The 15,403-nt window shown below is 42.4% G+C and overlaps 1 protein-coding gene across 2 annotated transcripts in view; it reads right to left on the reverse strand.

The window, feature by feature from the left end:
- Positions 1 to 12,819, reverse strand: part of map3k5 (mitogen-activated protein kinase kinase kinase 5) — a 54,321-nt gene extending 41,502 nt beyond the window's left edge. The window contains exon 1 of one of the 2 annotated variants that reach the window (XM_027152502.2): positions 11,843 to 12,819. In XM_027152502.2, the coding sequence (XP_027008303.2) occupies positions 11,843 to 12,254 (412 nt within the window). In that variant the 5' untranslated portion in view covers positions 12,255 to 12,819. Of the gene's footprint in view, positions 1 to 1,017; positions 1,243 to 11,842 lie in introns of those variants that run through there. The other variant, XM_027152509.2, reaches the window with a different exon arrangement.
- Positions 12,820 to 15,403: the final 2,584 nt, after the last annotated feature.

Below are 15,403 nucleotides of genomic sequence, written 5' to 3' on the forward strand. Positions count from 1 at the left end.
GCAGTGCTGGTTTAGGTGGTTAAGTACCATGATCAACAACCCAGAGGATTGGGGTTCAAGCCCAAGCAGCGCTGTAATGTAAATGTGGTTGTGGTATGTACATGTGGGGATGTGGTAGCCTACCAATTAGAATGTTGTGCGTTCGAATCCGACATCCGCTGGGCCCCTAAGCAAGGCCCCTGACCCTCAGTTGCTCAGTTGTATAAAAAAAAAGAGACAAAAATGCAAGTTGCTCTGGATAAAAGGCGTCTGCTAAATGCTGTAAACGACAAAATAAAAGCTTCTATCTGTTCTTCTGTCAGTTTAACCAGCCCCAGAACTCATCTGCATTCACAATTTCATTATTCAAGGAAATGTTTTGAATATAACAATAATGGTCCTTAAATCCCTGATTAATACGCTGTCCTGGGAATTGTTTTTATAGCTACTTGGTCTTCATGATGCTGTTCGTTTGTTTTCCAACAGATTCTTCCAAGACTTTCACACACAAACCAAACATGTGATTTATATAACGGAAAAAAAATACTTCAGGACTTTTACAGGGTAAATACTTACGCAATCACAACCAAGAGTTTATACATTTGTGTTTTAGAAACCTTCGCAAATAAGGATTCTGTCCCTCCAATTAATATTACAAAACTGTGTGTGTGTGTGTGTGTGTGTATAAATCCATAAGTTTGAATTAAATCCATTTCTGTTCCAGGTTGTAATGTGGTATTGTGGAAACGATCAAGGAGGGGTCGAGTAATTCAGCCTCAGTATACATTTAGGAAGTACAGTGAAGTATTAAATGGAATAAATGCATGGCCACACACACACACACACACACACACACACACACACACACACACACACACGACACACCGTGCCAAATACGAGAGTATCACACAAACTGATCTCCGGGACTGAAATCCTACATGGAAGGGAAATCTAAGCTGTTCTCGATACTTGGCCTACACCTTTGCCCTCCCACCCATTTACAGACACACAAAGCAAAAGAAAAAGACAAAAGCTCACTCAGGTGTGGTGTGGTAAGGAAGGGAGTCAGGGCAGTTTCTGCCCACAAATCTTGCACAACTCTCTCCCTCGCTCTACCACTCCATGATGCATTCCTGACAGAGCCATTACATGACGATCAAAGCAGCAGCCTTCAGACGTAAACCTGTGTGACTGAGCATGCATGCATGTTTCATCTTCATTAAATCAATTCTTTTCTGAGGAGATCAGGTGCTGCAAAACCTCAAAGCCTGTAAGAAAATGGAATAAAATAAACAAGCTGAATTCAGAAATCAGATTCATTCACTCATGTCACAATTAGGGAGGGGTATGAAAAGAAATTTTCCGGTTCCAATTCCGGTTCCGGTTCTGCCTTACGATTCCCGGTAGTGATTCCGATTCCATAATAAAAGAAATGTGAAAAATAATGCACGATACTTAAACAATTCCATTTGTGTTTATTAAATCACTCTTTAAATATTTTAAACAGAGCATTTCAATTCATATCAATTTAAATTTAGCAAAAACAGTTAGCAATTTTTCTGAAGAAAAATGAACATGTCCGCTTTCTCTGGGAGAAGACCAGACCTTTCCTGGCTTATTGTATCTCCAGCTGTGAAGAAAACCCTCTCAGAGGGGGTAGATTTGCTTCATTGTTGTAGCTTTGGAAATGAATCCACACTTTTGACTTTTTTTAGACATGTTTAATACAAAGCGAACCTCAGCACAGCAGCGCGAGTGACTGATTTCTGTGGTAAGCTGCGTTAATTTGGTTGCGTGACTGTAAACAGTGTAAACAATTAATATTCATGAGGTAAGACATGGCCATTTAAAGTGACCGCTCCCAGCACTTTGCCCGCATCGGAACCGCGTTTGAAACCGGAAAAATTCCGTGCGGTTCCGGTTAAAAAACAGAACCGGTTCTGAATAAGAACCGGTTCTCGGTTCCCAACCCTAGTCACAATACTCAAAATCTTCTGAATAAGAACCGGTTCTCGGTTCCCAACCCTAGTCACAATACTCAAAATCTTCTAACATGACCTGCTCTTCTTGAATCACACATTTTTAAAAAGTAGGGGATTCAAACCTACAGCTCAATAAGAGCCACCGACTATGATGTGGATGTGATAGCTCAGTGGTTAAGGTATTGGGCTACCGATCGGAAGGTCATGGGTTCGAACCCCAGGTCCACCAAGCTGCCACGGCTGGGCCCCTGAGTAAGGCCCTTAACCCTCAGTTGCAAGTCACTCTGGATAAGGCTGTCTGCTAACTGATGTAAATGTAAATATCTATTTAAAGACAGAGATGCAGCGGGGCTTTAGTTCTCCCATTCTCACCTCAAACAGACCAGCTTCCAAAGATTCGACTCTCTCACTAATATCACCATCAACACCATTTATGCTGCTCATCACAAACTTTTCATTAACAGCTAATAGTAACATTCAATTACTCTGCACCCAAAGTTTGCTGCTTCAACAGAAAAATGACGTGCTGTTTTTCCAGCATGGAGTTTTTCCTTCAATACGATCAACTCGAGTCGGGTTAAGAGTCGAGCGTTGACTTGCGCGTTGGACGAAACTTACAGCACTCACGCTCTACGATAAGAGCCTTGAATTTACACTTGCAAATGATCTCCAGATAAAAATCTGTGTCATTACGAATATGTGCTGTAAAATTCTGCTAACGGCATGACTAGCTAAGTGCTAGATATGTTTATCTCGAACTCTGACTGGTGAAAGCTCCAGAGACGAGCGCTCTGTTTGTGTCAGGCTTTCTCCAGAAGGCATGAGCCTGGTGAAGCGCTACAGTACATCACTGAGGAATGTGTGGAATTTCAGCACAGGAGATGTGTGTGTGTGTGTGTGTGTGTGTGTGTGTGTAAAAGGGAAAAAAAAGTGACTTTAACTAAGTATTTGCTACCTTAGGAAATTACATCAACAATAAACAACACGCAGAAGTCGAGTTGAGCAAAGAAACTTTCACAATGGCTTAATGACCAATCACAGAAAGCCAGTCAACAATGGTTTCTTTTTGGTAAGCAAACGTATAGTTTCTCAGAAACTATGGCAAGCTGTATGTGTCTCGATAACTTCAGAGAGAAAAGAGAAGAGTTTTGGATGTAAGGCTGTTTAAAGCTGCCGTAACATAAGTGATAAGGGAAATGCGAGAAGCTATTATTATCAGTTGCAGTGGTTTTAAGACGAAGAAAACACTTCAAGACATGTTGGAAGTTGAAAAAATAAAGACCTTCAGGTCATGGTTGTTGCAAGTTGAAGTTTATTACAGGACGCTGAGCTCAAGCTGTAGCGCTGTTGGATAGTTTGTCTTGATAATGTCAAGTAAATCAAAATGATCACTTTACATTTCCATAGAATATGGAAATATATGGTCATTTGAACTGGATTAAATAAACCGTACGGTTAGAACCAAAGAGCTAAACAGCATTTTATTCTCCTGTGCAAGAAAGAAAGAAATAACACCATTGTCTTGGCATTCGTGTGTTCTAGTCATTTCCTGCAAAACAAAATAAATCAAAATAAATAAATGAAATCCAACACATGGCAGCTGTTCCATTTACGACAGCTTATTCAACCTGTCTGACGAGCTTAACCGAAATAACTCTCTCTGCTACTAAATTCAGGCTCCTGAGTCATGCACCAAAAGCAAAAAAAACAATTGCGGGAATTTTACTGAGAGTCTCTGAAGTCCGATCCCTGAATAAATATGTTCGACGAAAACGAGATGCCGGGTGAACAATAGTCAACCTCGAGAGCTACCGAGGCGGTGTTAATAGGTCAGAGAACAAAAGAGTGAGACCGAGAAGTCCACAACGCCTCCCTGTGTACCATTATCCCTACATAAACCAGAACGGTTTGTTCTGTCTCCTGCATGTTTAAGATCATTATGCTATTGCTCTTACTCGCATATTTGGCTTTACCAACATGAGGAGACAAATGGTTTTTAGACAACTGTAAATTTTGCAAAAATGCACACTATGGACCCTCAAATCAGCAGCACACAGTAGATAACGCTCTTAATAACACTCAGCAACAGGCTTGCTATCTGACCTCGACTTCATACACGAGCTAGCAGAAGCCTACAATTAGCTAGTGTCCCTTTGATTGACAGGGGAAACAGAGTACAACTTCCCTCCCACTGACAGCACGGCCAAATCTCTCACACACAGATGGCCTTGGCATCGTCAGGATTCACACTCTCGCAATCGCGATCTCCTGCCGATCGCCGAACCCCTCGAGAGCTCGCTGGCTGTGATGTTAATTGAATTTAACCAATCGCAGCTTGAGGAGCGAATGCAAAACTTGCACGGGGTAAAGAAATATCCTAAGGACATCTTTTTCTGACAGAAGACAGCAAAAGACAGAAGCTGTGGATTCCAAAGTTAAAGGGTAAAACGTCATCACAGACCAACTGGTAACGTTGAGAAGCATAACATCAAAATGTACAGCAGCTACAGTCAGACACATTGGAGCTTCATCCGCTCATTCGTCTCCTCTTTGCTTTGCTTGACCTTGTTGTCTTATCCGTTTGAAAAGCAGCTTTATTACCGTGTCTTCTGGCGTACTTGTTTATGGCCGAGTGACAAAGCAGAATACTGACAGATCATTTCCACAGAGGTTCTAACAACACAGACATCATCGGGATATTAATATCCGCCTGTTAACATCCCAAGGCGTGTCGAGGTGACGAATTTCCTCCTGATTATTAGGATTATACAGATGAAGACCTAATGGGCATTAGCCAATAAAAAGACAAATGCACTCGAGGGGTCCTCAGATGTGTGGAATGATGAGGATACAGGCCGAGAGATTCGGCTGATGTAACGATAGAACGAGAAGAAATGAAGGCGAAAGGAAAAAAAACTCGAAACACTCTTTAAATCTGTATTCATACAGAAGACATTCGAAGCTTTCCTTTATGTGTTCGAGATAAATCCCATGAGTTCAAATGTGTACAAAAGCCTAAATACACCAGTCTGAGGAACTTATTAATGAAACCGTCTCCTAGCGTTAGTGGCATGTACAGTATGTACAGTATGTTATCCATCCAGTTATATTCTGTGCTGCTTAGAAAAACTGAAGTTCATCACAGGGAACTTGGGGCACAAGGAGGGGTTGTGGCTGGGAGGGGTGGAGGCTTAAGGTGTTGGACTACTGATTGGAAGGTTGTGAGCTCGAATCCCAAGTCCACCAAGTCATTCGCTGTTGGACCCCTAAACAAGCCCCTTAACCCTCAGTTAAATAAAATGAGATGAAATGCAAGTCACTCTGGATAAGGGCATCTGGTCAAATACCATAAATGGTGGAAACGGGGCGAAAGCATGCACAGGGCAAAAATCACGCACAGGGCAAAAATCACACACGATGACACACTACAGACAACTTAGACATGCCAATCGTTGGACAGAAGGAGGAACCCACCAAAGCACATTAGAGAAGATGCAAACTGCAGTTAGCAAACACCTCAGTTATAAAGTGTAAAACAATAGTTTTTGCCTCTAGAATAAATAGGTCAATTAATCTTTGGGTTCAGGTGGAGTCTTGCAAAAAGCTGCCTCTAGCACCAAGCTGCGTCACTTTCACTTCCTGTCAAATCATAGCAGGAAGATGCTGTCTTACTCCCTCCATGCTGCTACTTCTGCACAGGGCCGAAACTGAAGTTATAATGCGCACACACACACACACACACACACACACACACACACACACACACACACACACACACACAGCTACAGTTTCCTGATCAGCAGCTGTCACCTTAAGCAGACTGTGAATCCTGTGGTGTCGAGGTTTGCCATCACATCATATGCTGTTTGCTTTATTCTTACTAAAGTGCAATTGTGTTGTGCTGCACTTTTCATTTTACTCTAAATAGTTTGCTGCTACACAGTTCAACCCTGAGCTCAGGTTCCTGTCTTTGTGTGTGTGTGTGTGTGTGTGTTTGTGTGTTTGTGTGTTGTTCTCCCAGTGTTCCCATGAGATTTCGCAGGGTTCACTTGTTTCCTCCTGCTATATAAAAACTTGCAAGAAAGCGAACGGACTACTGCCCCATTTATATTTATTATTGCACCTAGTGGTCAAAATTAGGAATTACAACAAATGCTAAATAGAGGCCTATTGGGGCAGGATTCACTTTTCCCAGTCAGGTCACTTTCTGATGAACAGAAACAGGAACTGCACCTTAAAAAAAAATCCACTTGGAGACATAGTTAGTTTCCTCTGCGGTCTATTTAGACCAAAGTTCCCAGTCTGTCTATAATTATAAAGTATGAAAAAAAACAAGTGTGATCGACAGACAGCACAGTAGCTCTGCGACTAGATCGGTGCATCGTTGCAATGCAACCCAAATCCATCCGGTCTGCACTTGCACTGCAAACTCATAAAATAAAAAATAAAAAATAAAAATAGAACCACACGATTTCCATGATCAAGCCATGATCACATTTACCAACAAGATACGTTTCCTTACAAATGAGAACTTTATGAAGATTAAGATTTTCGTTCACAGCTCCATACCTTCAACTTAGGGCTGGGCGATATGGCTGAAAACTGTATCACGATATCAGTGTTTCATATCGGTCGATATCGATAATTATTGATATTTATGAGCCATTTAAAATAAGGACCAGGAGAAAAATATTACATTTAAACATTTTTATTTTAAACTTAACTTTCCTCTGATCCTAATCCCCTCAGTTATTAAGACAGAAATGTCAACAAGCAGGAAAACGCAAATAACTAAAATGTAAACATAAATCTAAAGTCACAATGAACACTTAACAATTATCTCTTAACATTTAAGGTACAAAATGAAAGAAAATGTAAGAAATGCTTAATAAAGATTAATAAAATGGTGCAAAGTGTTAAATATTAACAGAGAAACCTGAGAATTTAGTGCAAGTTTAGTGCACAGTCTTGGCGGGGACGACGGTCTTGCATAAGTCGCCGGTTACTGAAGAGGAATCCAGCAGCCCAGCACGAGACAACGATATGGCGCAAACAAACTTGATACTGTTATATGATTGGCTGTTAGTGTGTTACTCCCTACGTGGCTAGGATACCAGAGAGTGAGTGCCTTCGTCAATGCAACCAAACTTGCTTCGCAACCTCCGTTTTCTTCCGACGAAAAATGAAAAATAAATGGAGCGTTTTATCGAACACGTTTATTATTGATATCGATCACGTGTCTATCGCGATACATATCACTCACCTCACACACTCATTTTAAACCGCTTATCTGAGCGATATATATCGTATTCTTTTAATAGCCCAGCTCTACTTTAACTCCAACAATCTCTTAAGTCACCAACAATTATTTTTAAATGTGCAACTTGGCAGCTGATGTTCCTTCGAATTGCTCAGCTGGATGTTGTGCAATTTTCAGGCAGAGAGCTCTTTTCCTCTCTTTGTTCACTCACACGCGTTCTCTCCATAGAGAGCTTTAAAGCTTGTGCTGTAGATCCTCTTGACCTCGTTTTCTCCATCGTGAGCCAGGATAAATAAAACCCTCAGCATTAGACGCGAGCGCATGTGAAAAGTCCTGCTGCGTGTTTATACGGCCGCACGGCTATATTTACTACAAACGTATTACAGTGTACACAGTACACAGGGTGTGTGTTTTGGCGTTGTGAAATTCTTGCTCATTTTCATCCTCTCGCTCATCTCAGTCTCTGGAGTTGCACCACGCCTGGCTGTCTCTCATGCAAACCTTAATCTCGCACAGGAGATCTGAGCTGACGGCAAACACACATTCGGCTGGCAAAAGTATACAAAGGGGTAACGTTTAGTACGTGTTGGATCTGGGAGTGAAAATGAACGACAGGGACTTTACTATTATAAGTAATAGATGTATATGACATCATTTTCCTTTGCAGTTTCCTGGATCTCTGAAGAAATCACTCATTGGCACAATGGCAACACCTTCAACCTTATTTAGATCTTTCTAGCTGACATTATTGTATGGATTCAAATAAATAAATAAATAAATAAATTCTTCGCAGATTTAATGATCTCTTTACGGTTCAGAACCCGTGTACATTTCTAACTTTTATCATCTATTATGCAGAAGAAGTGTATCGCCTTCCAGTTCTAACGTCTAGCGAAACAGACGACATCACGGGTGCGGGGTCTAAGCAACTACACTGCATAATACTTGCACAGAAGGAGAATCTTTGGTCATGTGATTTCCACCAACGCTTTAGGTAGATGACAAGATTTTCTCTGCTCGCACAGTGTAAGCTCTGTTTAATTTGGAAGGTTGTGGGAGGGAGCAGCCGATCAAGCGACGGGTGCGGGCGAGAGCAGGGTAAAAAAGTACTGTAGCGGAATCCCACACAATAGCTTAATAATTATGAAACAGAAAATAATCAGTGACTTAAAGAAAACTTTGCACTTAATAGTCTGAAGTAAAGTTACACCTTTAATGTTGTTTATTCTTTTCATTCATAGGTTTAAAGGCCGGCGTATAATACATATAGAAATTTGCAATATGCCTTGTAGCTCGTAGCCAAAAGCATTCAGCAGCTTTGTGACGTTTGTGTTATTCTTCAGTAACATTGCACAGAATTAATACCAAATGAACCTGTGTGTTACAGCAGGAATAACCCACATCGGTGGCAATTTATCATCACATACAACATGAGCGCATGGTATAGCACGTGTTTATGTAATAACAACAGCTGCCCCAAATACCCACTTTAAACATCTTCACAAGATACTGTACTTGTGGAACAGATGAGGAAGCTTGTAGAAGGTTTAAACAAGAAGTCAATTCATGACAAATCCAACATGGTGGACGTACTATGTTCAGATTGTATTCATACCGCACACGTTTACTTATTTTATACGAAGTGTATCAGCTGACAAGTGCACAACTGGCTTTAATATCACACTCTCTCTAACATGCCTTAACCGTCAACTGGTCGAAATGTTTCTTTTCCTGTTTTTGATTAACTCCATCCTTCTATCCATTGTCTGTACTGTAGAACCTGGGGAATATCCCAATCGACTCCCCGACCGAAGGCGCCAACCAACCGAAGGGCACGATCACACATCCATTCAAACACACTGGACAATTTTAGAGAGGTCAATCAGCCTACAACGCATGTCGTTATACACGGTGTGGAATCCCGAGGAAACCCTTGAAGCAGAACATGCAAACACACAACCCAACCCTTGTTTATCACCTTTTTTAATGGAATATTTACATGCGTAAAAAAAACACAACAGTTAATAATACAGACCCGTGTTCAAAGTTCCCTCCAAAGCCACAGCCCGCTAAACACTGTTGCAGTCTGAGCGTTCTGCATGGCTGATGTTTGTGATCCAACAGATATCTGGATGTAGATTTGAATAAATAACGTATAAACACAGACTAGACAAAGCATGGAAATACTCGCCGGGATGTCGTGAAGAAGAACCTTGATGGCAACTAGACTCGAAAGGGAACCTGTAATAAATCGGCACAATCAGGGTTATAAGTCAGGGTCTCTCTGTGGGCTCAGAAAAAGCTCCAGTGCCTCAAAGCTTGCTTTGTGTTTCAGTGAGGTAACTGAGGTACGGTTGTTCACGAGTGTGTGTTGGGGGAAAAAGACCTGATCACGTTTCGGTTTGGGACGTGTCTCAGCATGCCTCTGCCGTCATCCTGCGCAAGTGTCGTCAAAATATTTCTGAATGCTCCAAATGTTTGCAGGAACCAAAGCCAACAAAGGAGTAGGCGTGCTTTTACATTCAGCAAGAAGCTTTCATCTGTGTTTATAGTTACTCATTGGAAGAACCTTTTATCTAACCAGACAAGTGAGACGAAGCGCATTCCAAGCATAGATCTTGGACGGTTAAGAGGCTTGCCCGAGGTCATAGCTCTCTAATGTGAACTCAAAATTGTCAGGTCAATAGTGCAGAAACTTAAAGAAGATGCCGGGATCAAATCTGCCAATCTTCTCTCCACCTCCACAATCTTTCATTTCTTACAGGCCCAAATGATTGTCACTATCTCACTATTAAAGGAGTGACAGAAATTCAGCCTCACTTCTATATACATCAAAACGTTTCTGGTCTTAAGTTGGTAAACTGGATTGCACTCAACATCGTATTGTACGTGTTCTGATTCATAGCTTTATTGTAACTGATGAAGAAATCAGGAATAAACCAAAATGTGCAAACCGAATCTGTCACAATCACACAAAGCGCTAAATTTTAAATATAAGCAGGCAGAAATTCATAGTTCATAGATCTATTCGCCTTTATTATACATTCACACAAGCAGAGTGCCAGTGAACATACTGTAAGTCCTTTCCATGTCAGTGTTAAACTCTTTACAGCCATAATCTAGGGCAACAGACTCCTCACAGTCTATTCAGATCAGCTCTACTCCTGCACTCAGAGGAACATAACCGCACTCCTTAATGTCACTGAATGACATTTCATATGCAGTCTCTGATCTTGCAGGAGGAGGAGGAGGGGATGCCCCACAGTCAGATATATAAATACCACAATTCTGTTAAATTTTCGATTCAGGGTCAATCAGAAGGTGTTTATTAATTTTCACGATCATTCCCAGAAGAACTGGATTTTGGCATCGATGCAAACAGGCTCAATATCACAGCAAAGGTCACATCTTCGATCACCAGACTTTGTTACAGAGACGTTCTACTTGTTCAGAGGTTAACGTTGTTGCTAACAAAATGGCCACGGAGATCAACCAGAGGAATGGGGTGTGAAGAAAAGCCACAATTGTCTCGCCACAAGTCACAGGACAAAGTCATGTGTTTAAATTGCAACAGAATTCCGCCTTCCGTGACATTAATACGGTCACAAAGGTGATCAGATGATTAGAGGAGATGATAAACAAAAACAATGCAATGGTTAAAGAACCAAAAACCAAGTCTGAGCTCACTCGATTTGCAGTCGGTGTGATAAAGCAGTGTTTATCTCACTGTGTACTTCATGCTCACTTCATGTCTAGTGTTCTGGATAGGTTTTGGGTTCACTGTAAGCCCTGAGCAGCAGGAAACATGAGTGAGAAAGCCTCCATCACAACTGACTGTTGCACTCAGTCATATTATGGTCACTATATAGGACACGGTTGATCCTGAACACACCCGATTTAGCTAATTAACAAGTCTAAACCGGGCTGAAGTGTGTGCGAAAGAAGACGTAACTGTCATTCGCAGGATTAAGAAACACTGCTTTAAGACACCACAACCACAGTTGATTCTGATAAGAAGCAGATCTCTACTGTATCCTGACACTTGGGTGTTTTTTTTTTTATCAGGTTTGTTGGAAGCAAGGAAATCACCAACACGTGCACGTGATCGAGGTCAAGAAACACGACGTAGAGATCAGAGAATGTATCCCAGAGTCCCGACACCTTTCTAGGAAACGCACCAACCTCCAGAAACCTGTTCTTTCTCTCCTCAACAGATTGACCCACTTCATCATATACCGGATGGTCAGTTACTCTGTTTATCTCACAGATCTGACCCTAGTCCTAGAGACCATCCTCCATCATCCACATAAAACACACACGTCCACTCAGGATCTGCTCTGAACTGGTTGGTTAACTGAATTACATTACAGAAGACATATATTCCCAGGACTGGGGTTGAAAATCTGTCACCATAGCAATAACTAGCCAGAACTCAGCATAATGAAAATCAGATTAAATGTTTAAATCTACTTGCACTATAGAAAGTCCACCTTTAACAGGAAGAGATCTGTCAATTCTGGCTCAACAGGGTTAAAAGGAATAGTGAGATTTGACTGAAGGGGAATTTAAACAGGACACGTTTCTCTGGATCACTGTGATGAAGCTCCATCCAGTGACTCACCTGCGTTGTAGAACTGGTCGAGGACGGCGGTCTCACCGAAGTCCAGTTTACCGAAGTGGACCACGTCGAGTCGACACGCCGCGGCGTCACACGCGTCCTTCAGGCACTGCAGGGCCGCGCTCTCCGCCGGGCCCGACTCCGAGTTCAGCACGTAGGCAACACTCGCTGCTCGGCTCTTGCTCTCGCCAGCGCTCGGCTGTCCACCGCCTCCGTCCTGGCAGCTCAGAGTCCCCGCGCTGCCGCCGCTCACAACCGCGGGCGTGTTCCAGAAATCACCAGCCGCGGGCATCGAGGCTCTGTCACCGAACCCACACGGTTCTCGATCTGTGTGAGTGCACGAGGCGCTTCCTCGGCGCGGTGCACCGTCCGTGCATTCCTGCTGTCGCAGACTCTCCCGATCCGAGTTCATCATGTTTTATACACTTTTATACCCCGAGCCGCGCGTGCACACGTACGTTCTTTAAAGTCTTACACTCTTGCTCCTTCATCATCCGTGCAGGAAAATCATGCATTTTGTTTTTTTTTTTACTAAAAACAACGTCTCATTTTCCGATTTGGCAAAAAAAAAAAAAAAAACGTGCAGGGAGAGATGAAAATTATGAGCACGCGCTGTCGTGAGCAGCGGCGCTCTGGAAGTCACGACCTGAACGCGGACTTGCGCGAGGTGACAATCCGGAACGTTTCACGCGCACACTTTCTCCGCCAGTCGCGCGCATAGTTCTCCAAACTTCACCGGGATTCTCGGTGAAACTCCTCCCGCGTTCCACTGCGTGCAAGAGGAAAGGAAGAGACGAAGAAAATGTCTTCCCTTTTTAAAAAAAAACCCTAAATGTCCAAATGTTTAGTCACTGACTGGATGAAACTCACCCGGCATGAAAAACAACACCAACTTGTGCACTCGTTTCCCAACGTCAGCTCTGTCTGACTCTGTTGGACCCTGCCCTGTTTACACTGTTATCTCTCTCTCTCAGACATACCACACACCAGACCCACTGAGAGGCGGAGTCTGATTTATAGGGCGGAGTCTGTGGAGAGGGAGGAGTTTGAATATAGGACAGAGTCTGAGGACAAGCAGAAGTCTGATTATAGGGCTTAGTCTGAGGACAGGAAGAGTCTGAGTACAGGGAGGAGTCTGAACATAGGACAGAGTCTGACTTATAGGTCGAAATATAGGGAGTCTGATTATAGGGGGAGTCTGAGGACAGGGTGGAGTCTGAGGACAGGGAGGAGTCTGGTTATAGGGCGGTGTCTGATTTATAGGTCCAAGTCTGAGGACAGGGAGGAGTCTGATTATAGGGCAGAGTCAGATTTATAGGTCCAAGTCTGAGGACAGAGAGGAGTCTGAGGACAGGGAGGTGTTTGATTATAGGGCGGAGTCTGATGACAGGGAGGAGTCTGAGGACAGGGCGGTGAGATTACCATGTAGGGAACCGGTCTAACCTCCATAATAGTGCTCCACATTGCCTACTTTCTGTCTTTGTTTGGTTATTTCTATCTAGATAGGAAACAGTTCTAATGTGTTCTTCTTGCTACTTGTGGAAGAAATAGGCTGACCAGCTAAAGCAGTATTCAAAATAAGACACCAGAGAGAAAACACCTACTTAAACCTACTGTCTTGCAGCCATGTTGTTAAAAAGGTAGATTGGTGTTATCTTTTCTCACTAGAGTCAAATCCACAGTGCCAAATTAATTCATATAAACTTTTATTGCTAGACTAAGTTTACCTTTAGGCCTGGACTAAGTAGTTTATGGGCTATTAACCTTTTATGGCCTTAATGGTGTATTATTCATCGTGAAAAGTGTTGGTAAATGGTTTCCTACATTACCTACAACGCATATCGGCATCAACATTTTTGTGGATGGCTAACTAGCCAATCCTAGTTGTTTCACCTAGTTGTGCTAATGTGACATTGGATGTGGCTGTAAAATGGTGATTGTGAAAAGCTTTTTGATTTGTAGGAGCTAACAGTGACCCCCAGACTGCTCTCATTTGTGTTTGAGATCATCATCACAGAACATAACTGCTAACAATACAAGAATAACAAAAATACAGCAATGACTAATGTGGTCTTAATATCTGTGGCAATTTAGATGATTTTAACCAGCCAATGGAATGAGCAGTCAGCAAATCTGTGGGTTCCTGGTTTAAAACTGAGCTTGGGCACTGCCTATGTGAGGTTTCACATGTTCTCCTTGTGTCTGTCAGGATTCTCCAGTGTTGCCCAGTGTCCTTCCACCTCCCAAAAACACACTGGCAGGTAGATTGGCTGGGTGTGAAATCATTGTGTGCCCAATGGACTTGTGTCCCATTTAGGGTGTGTCCCTACCTAGTGTTTCCATATTGGTTCGGGATCAACCTCGACCCTCACCAGGATAAAGTGGTACCTGAACCTGAGTGAATAAATTAACTGCTCTCTGATGACCTCAAGTGGTGGACGCTGGTTAATGCGTGAAAGAAGAAAATACTTCAGGCCTACAGTAGTCACCCCAATCATTAGCCTATATAGTAAATCATAGAGTACTTTGCATTTATGTTATTTCATGCATTTAAATATGTATTTATGACTCTTATGGAATTCAGCCAGTCTTCTAGAGCTGAGGGCTGTTGAATAAAATATGTTAAATATGGATTATTTTGGTCCAGTACCGAAACCCAAATTTGTATCGTACTGCCATATTGATAGTCTTGAACATTATCATGAGTTGTATTGTTATGAACAATGTGTGACATCACATACATCAATCACTCTGTCTTGCCTGGGTTGCCAGATCGACCGTTATGTGAAAAAAAACCATTACATTTTAACTCAGTTACATGAGGTTTTTTTTTGTTTGTTTTTTTTTTGGTGTTTTTTTTTTTTTTGGGGGGGGGGGGGGGGTTAATTACGACGCTTGCACCTCAATAAATATTCCAGGGGGAAAAAAATGAGTTTTTTTAGTGCTTTGTTCTGGGTTACACTTTAAACTACAGGTTCCAAACCCTGGTACTGCAAATTTTACAATGGATGTGGGTTGAATGGATATTTATACCCTTGCATACCGAATCATCTAATCAGTTAACAGTTCAATTAACAGTCCTTACTGTGCATGAGGTCCTCATTTATTACATCCATTTACCTCCTCTTTGGCCTTCCTCTTTGCCTCCTGCCTGGCAGCTCCATGTCCAACATTCTCCTACCAATAGACTCCCTCTCCCTCCTCTGAACATGTCCAAACCATCTTAATCTGGCCTCGCTAACTTTGTCTGCCAAACGTCCAACGTGAGCTGTCCCTCTGATGTACTCGTTCCTAATCCTGTCCAATCTCGTCACTCCCAAAGAGAACCACAAAATCTTCAGTTCAGCTACCTCTAGCTCTGACTCCTGTCTCTTCTTCAGTGACACTGTCTCTAAACCATACAGCATGGCCGGTCTCACCACTGTTCTGTACACCTTCCCCTTGATTCTCGCTGATATTTTCCTATCACACAGAACTCCTGACACCTTTCTCCACCCATTCCAACCTGCCTGCACTCGCTTCTTTACTTCTTTCCCACTCTCTCCATTACTCTGGACTGTTGAC

This window comes from Tachysurus fulvidraco, chromosome 9, assembly GCF_022655615.1.
Source record: "Tachysurus fulvidraco isolate hzauxx_2018 chromosome 9, HZAU_PFXX_2.0, whole genome shotgun sequence".
Classification (NCBI taxonomy): Eukaryota; Metazoa; Chordata; class Actinopteri; order Siluriformes; family Bagridae; genus Tachysurus; species Tachysurus fulvidraco.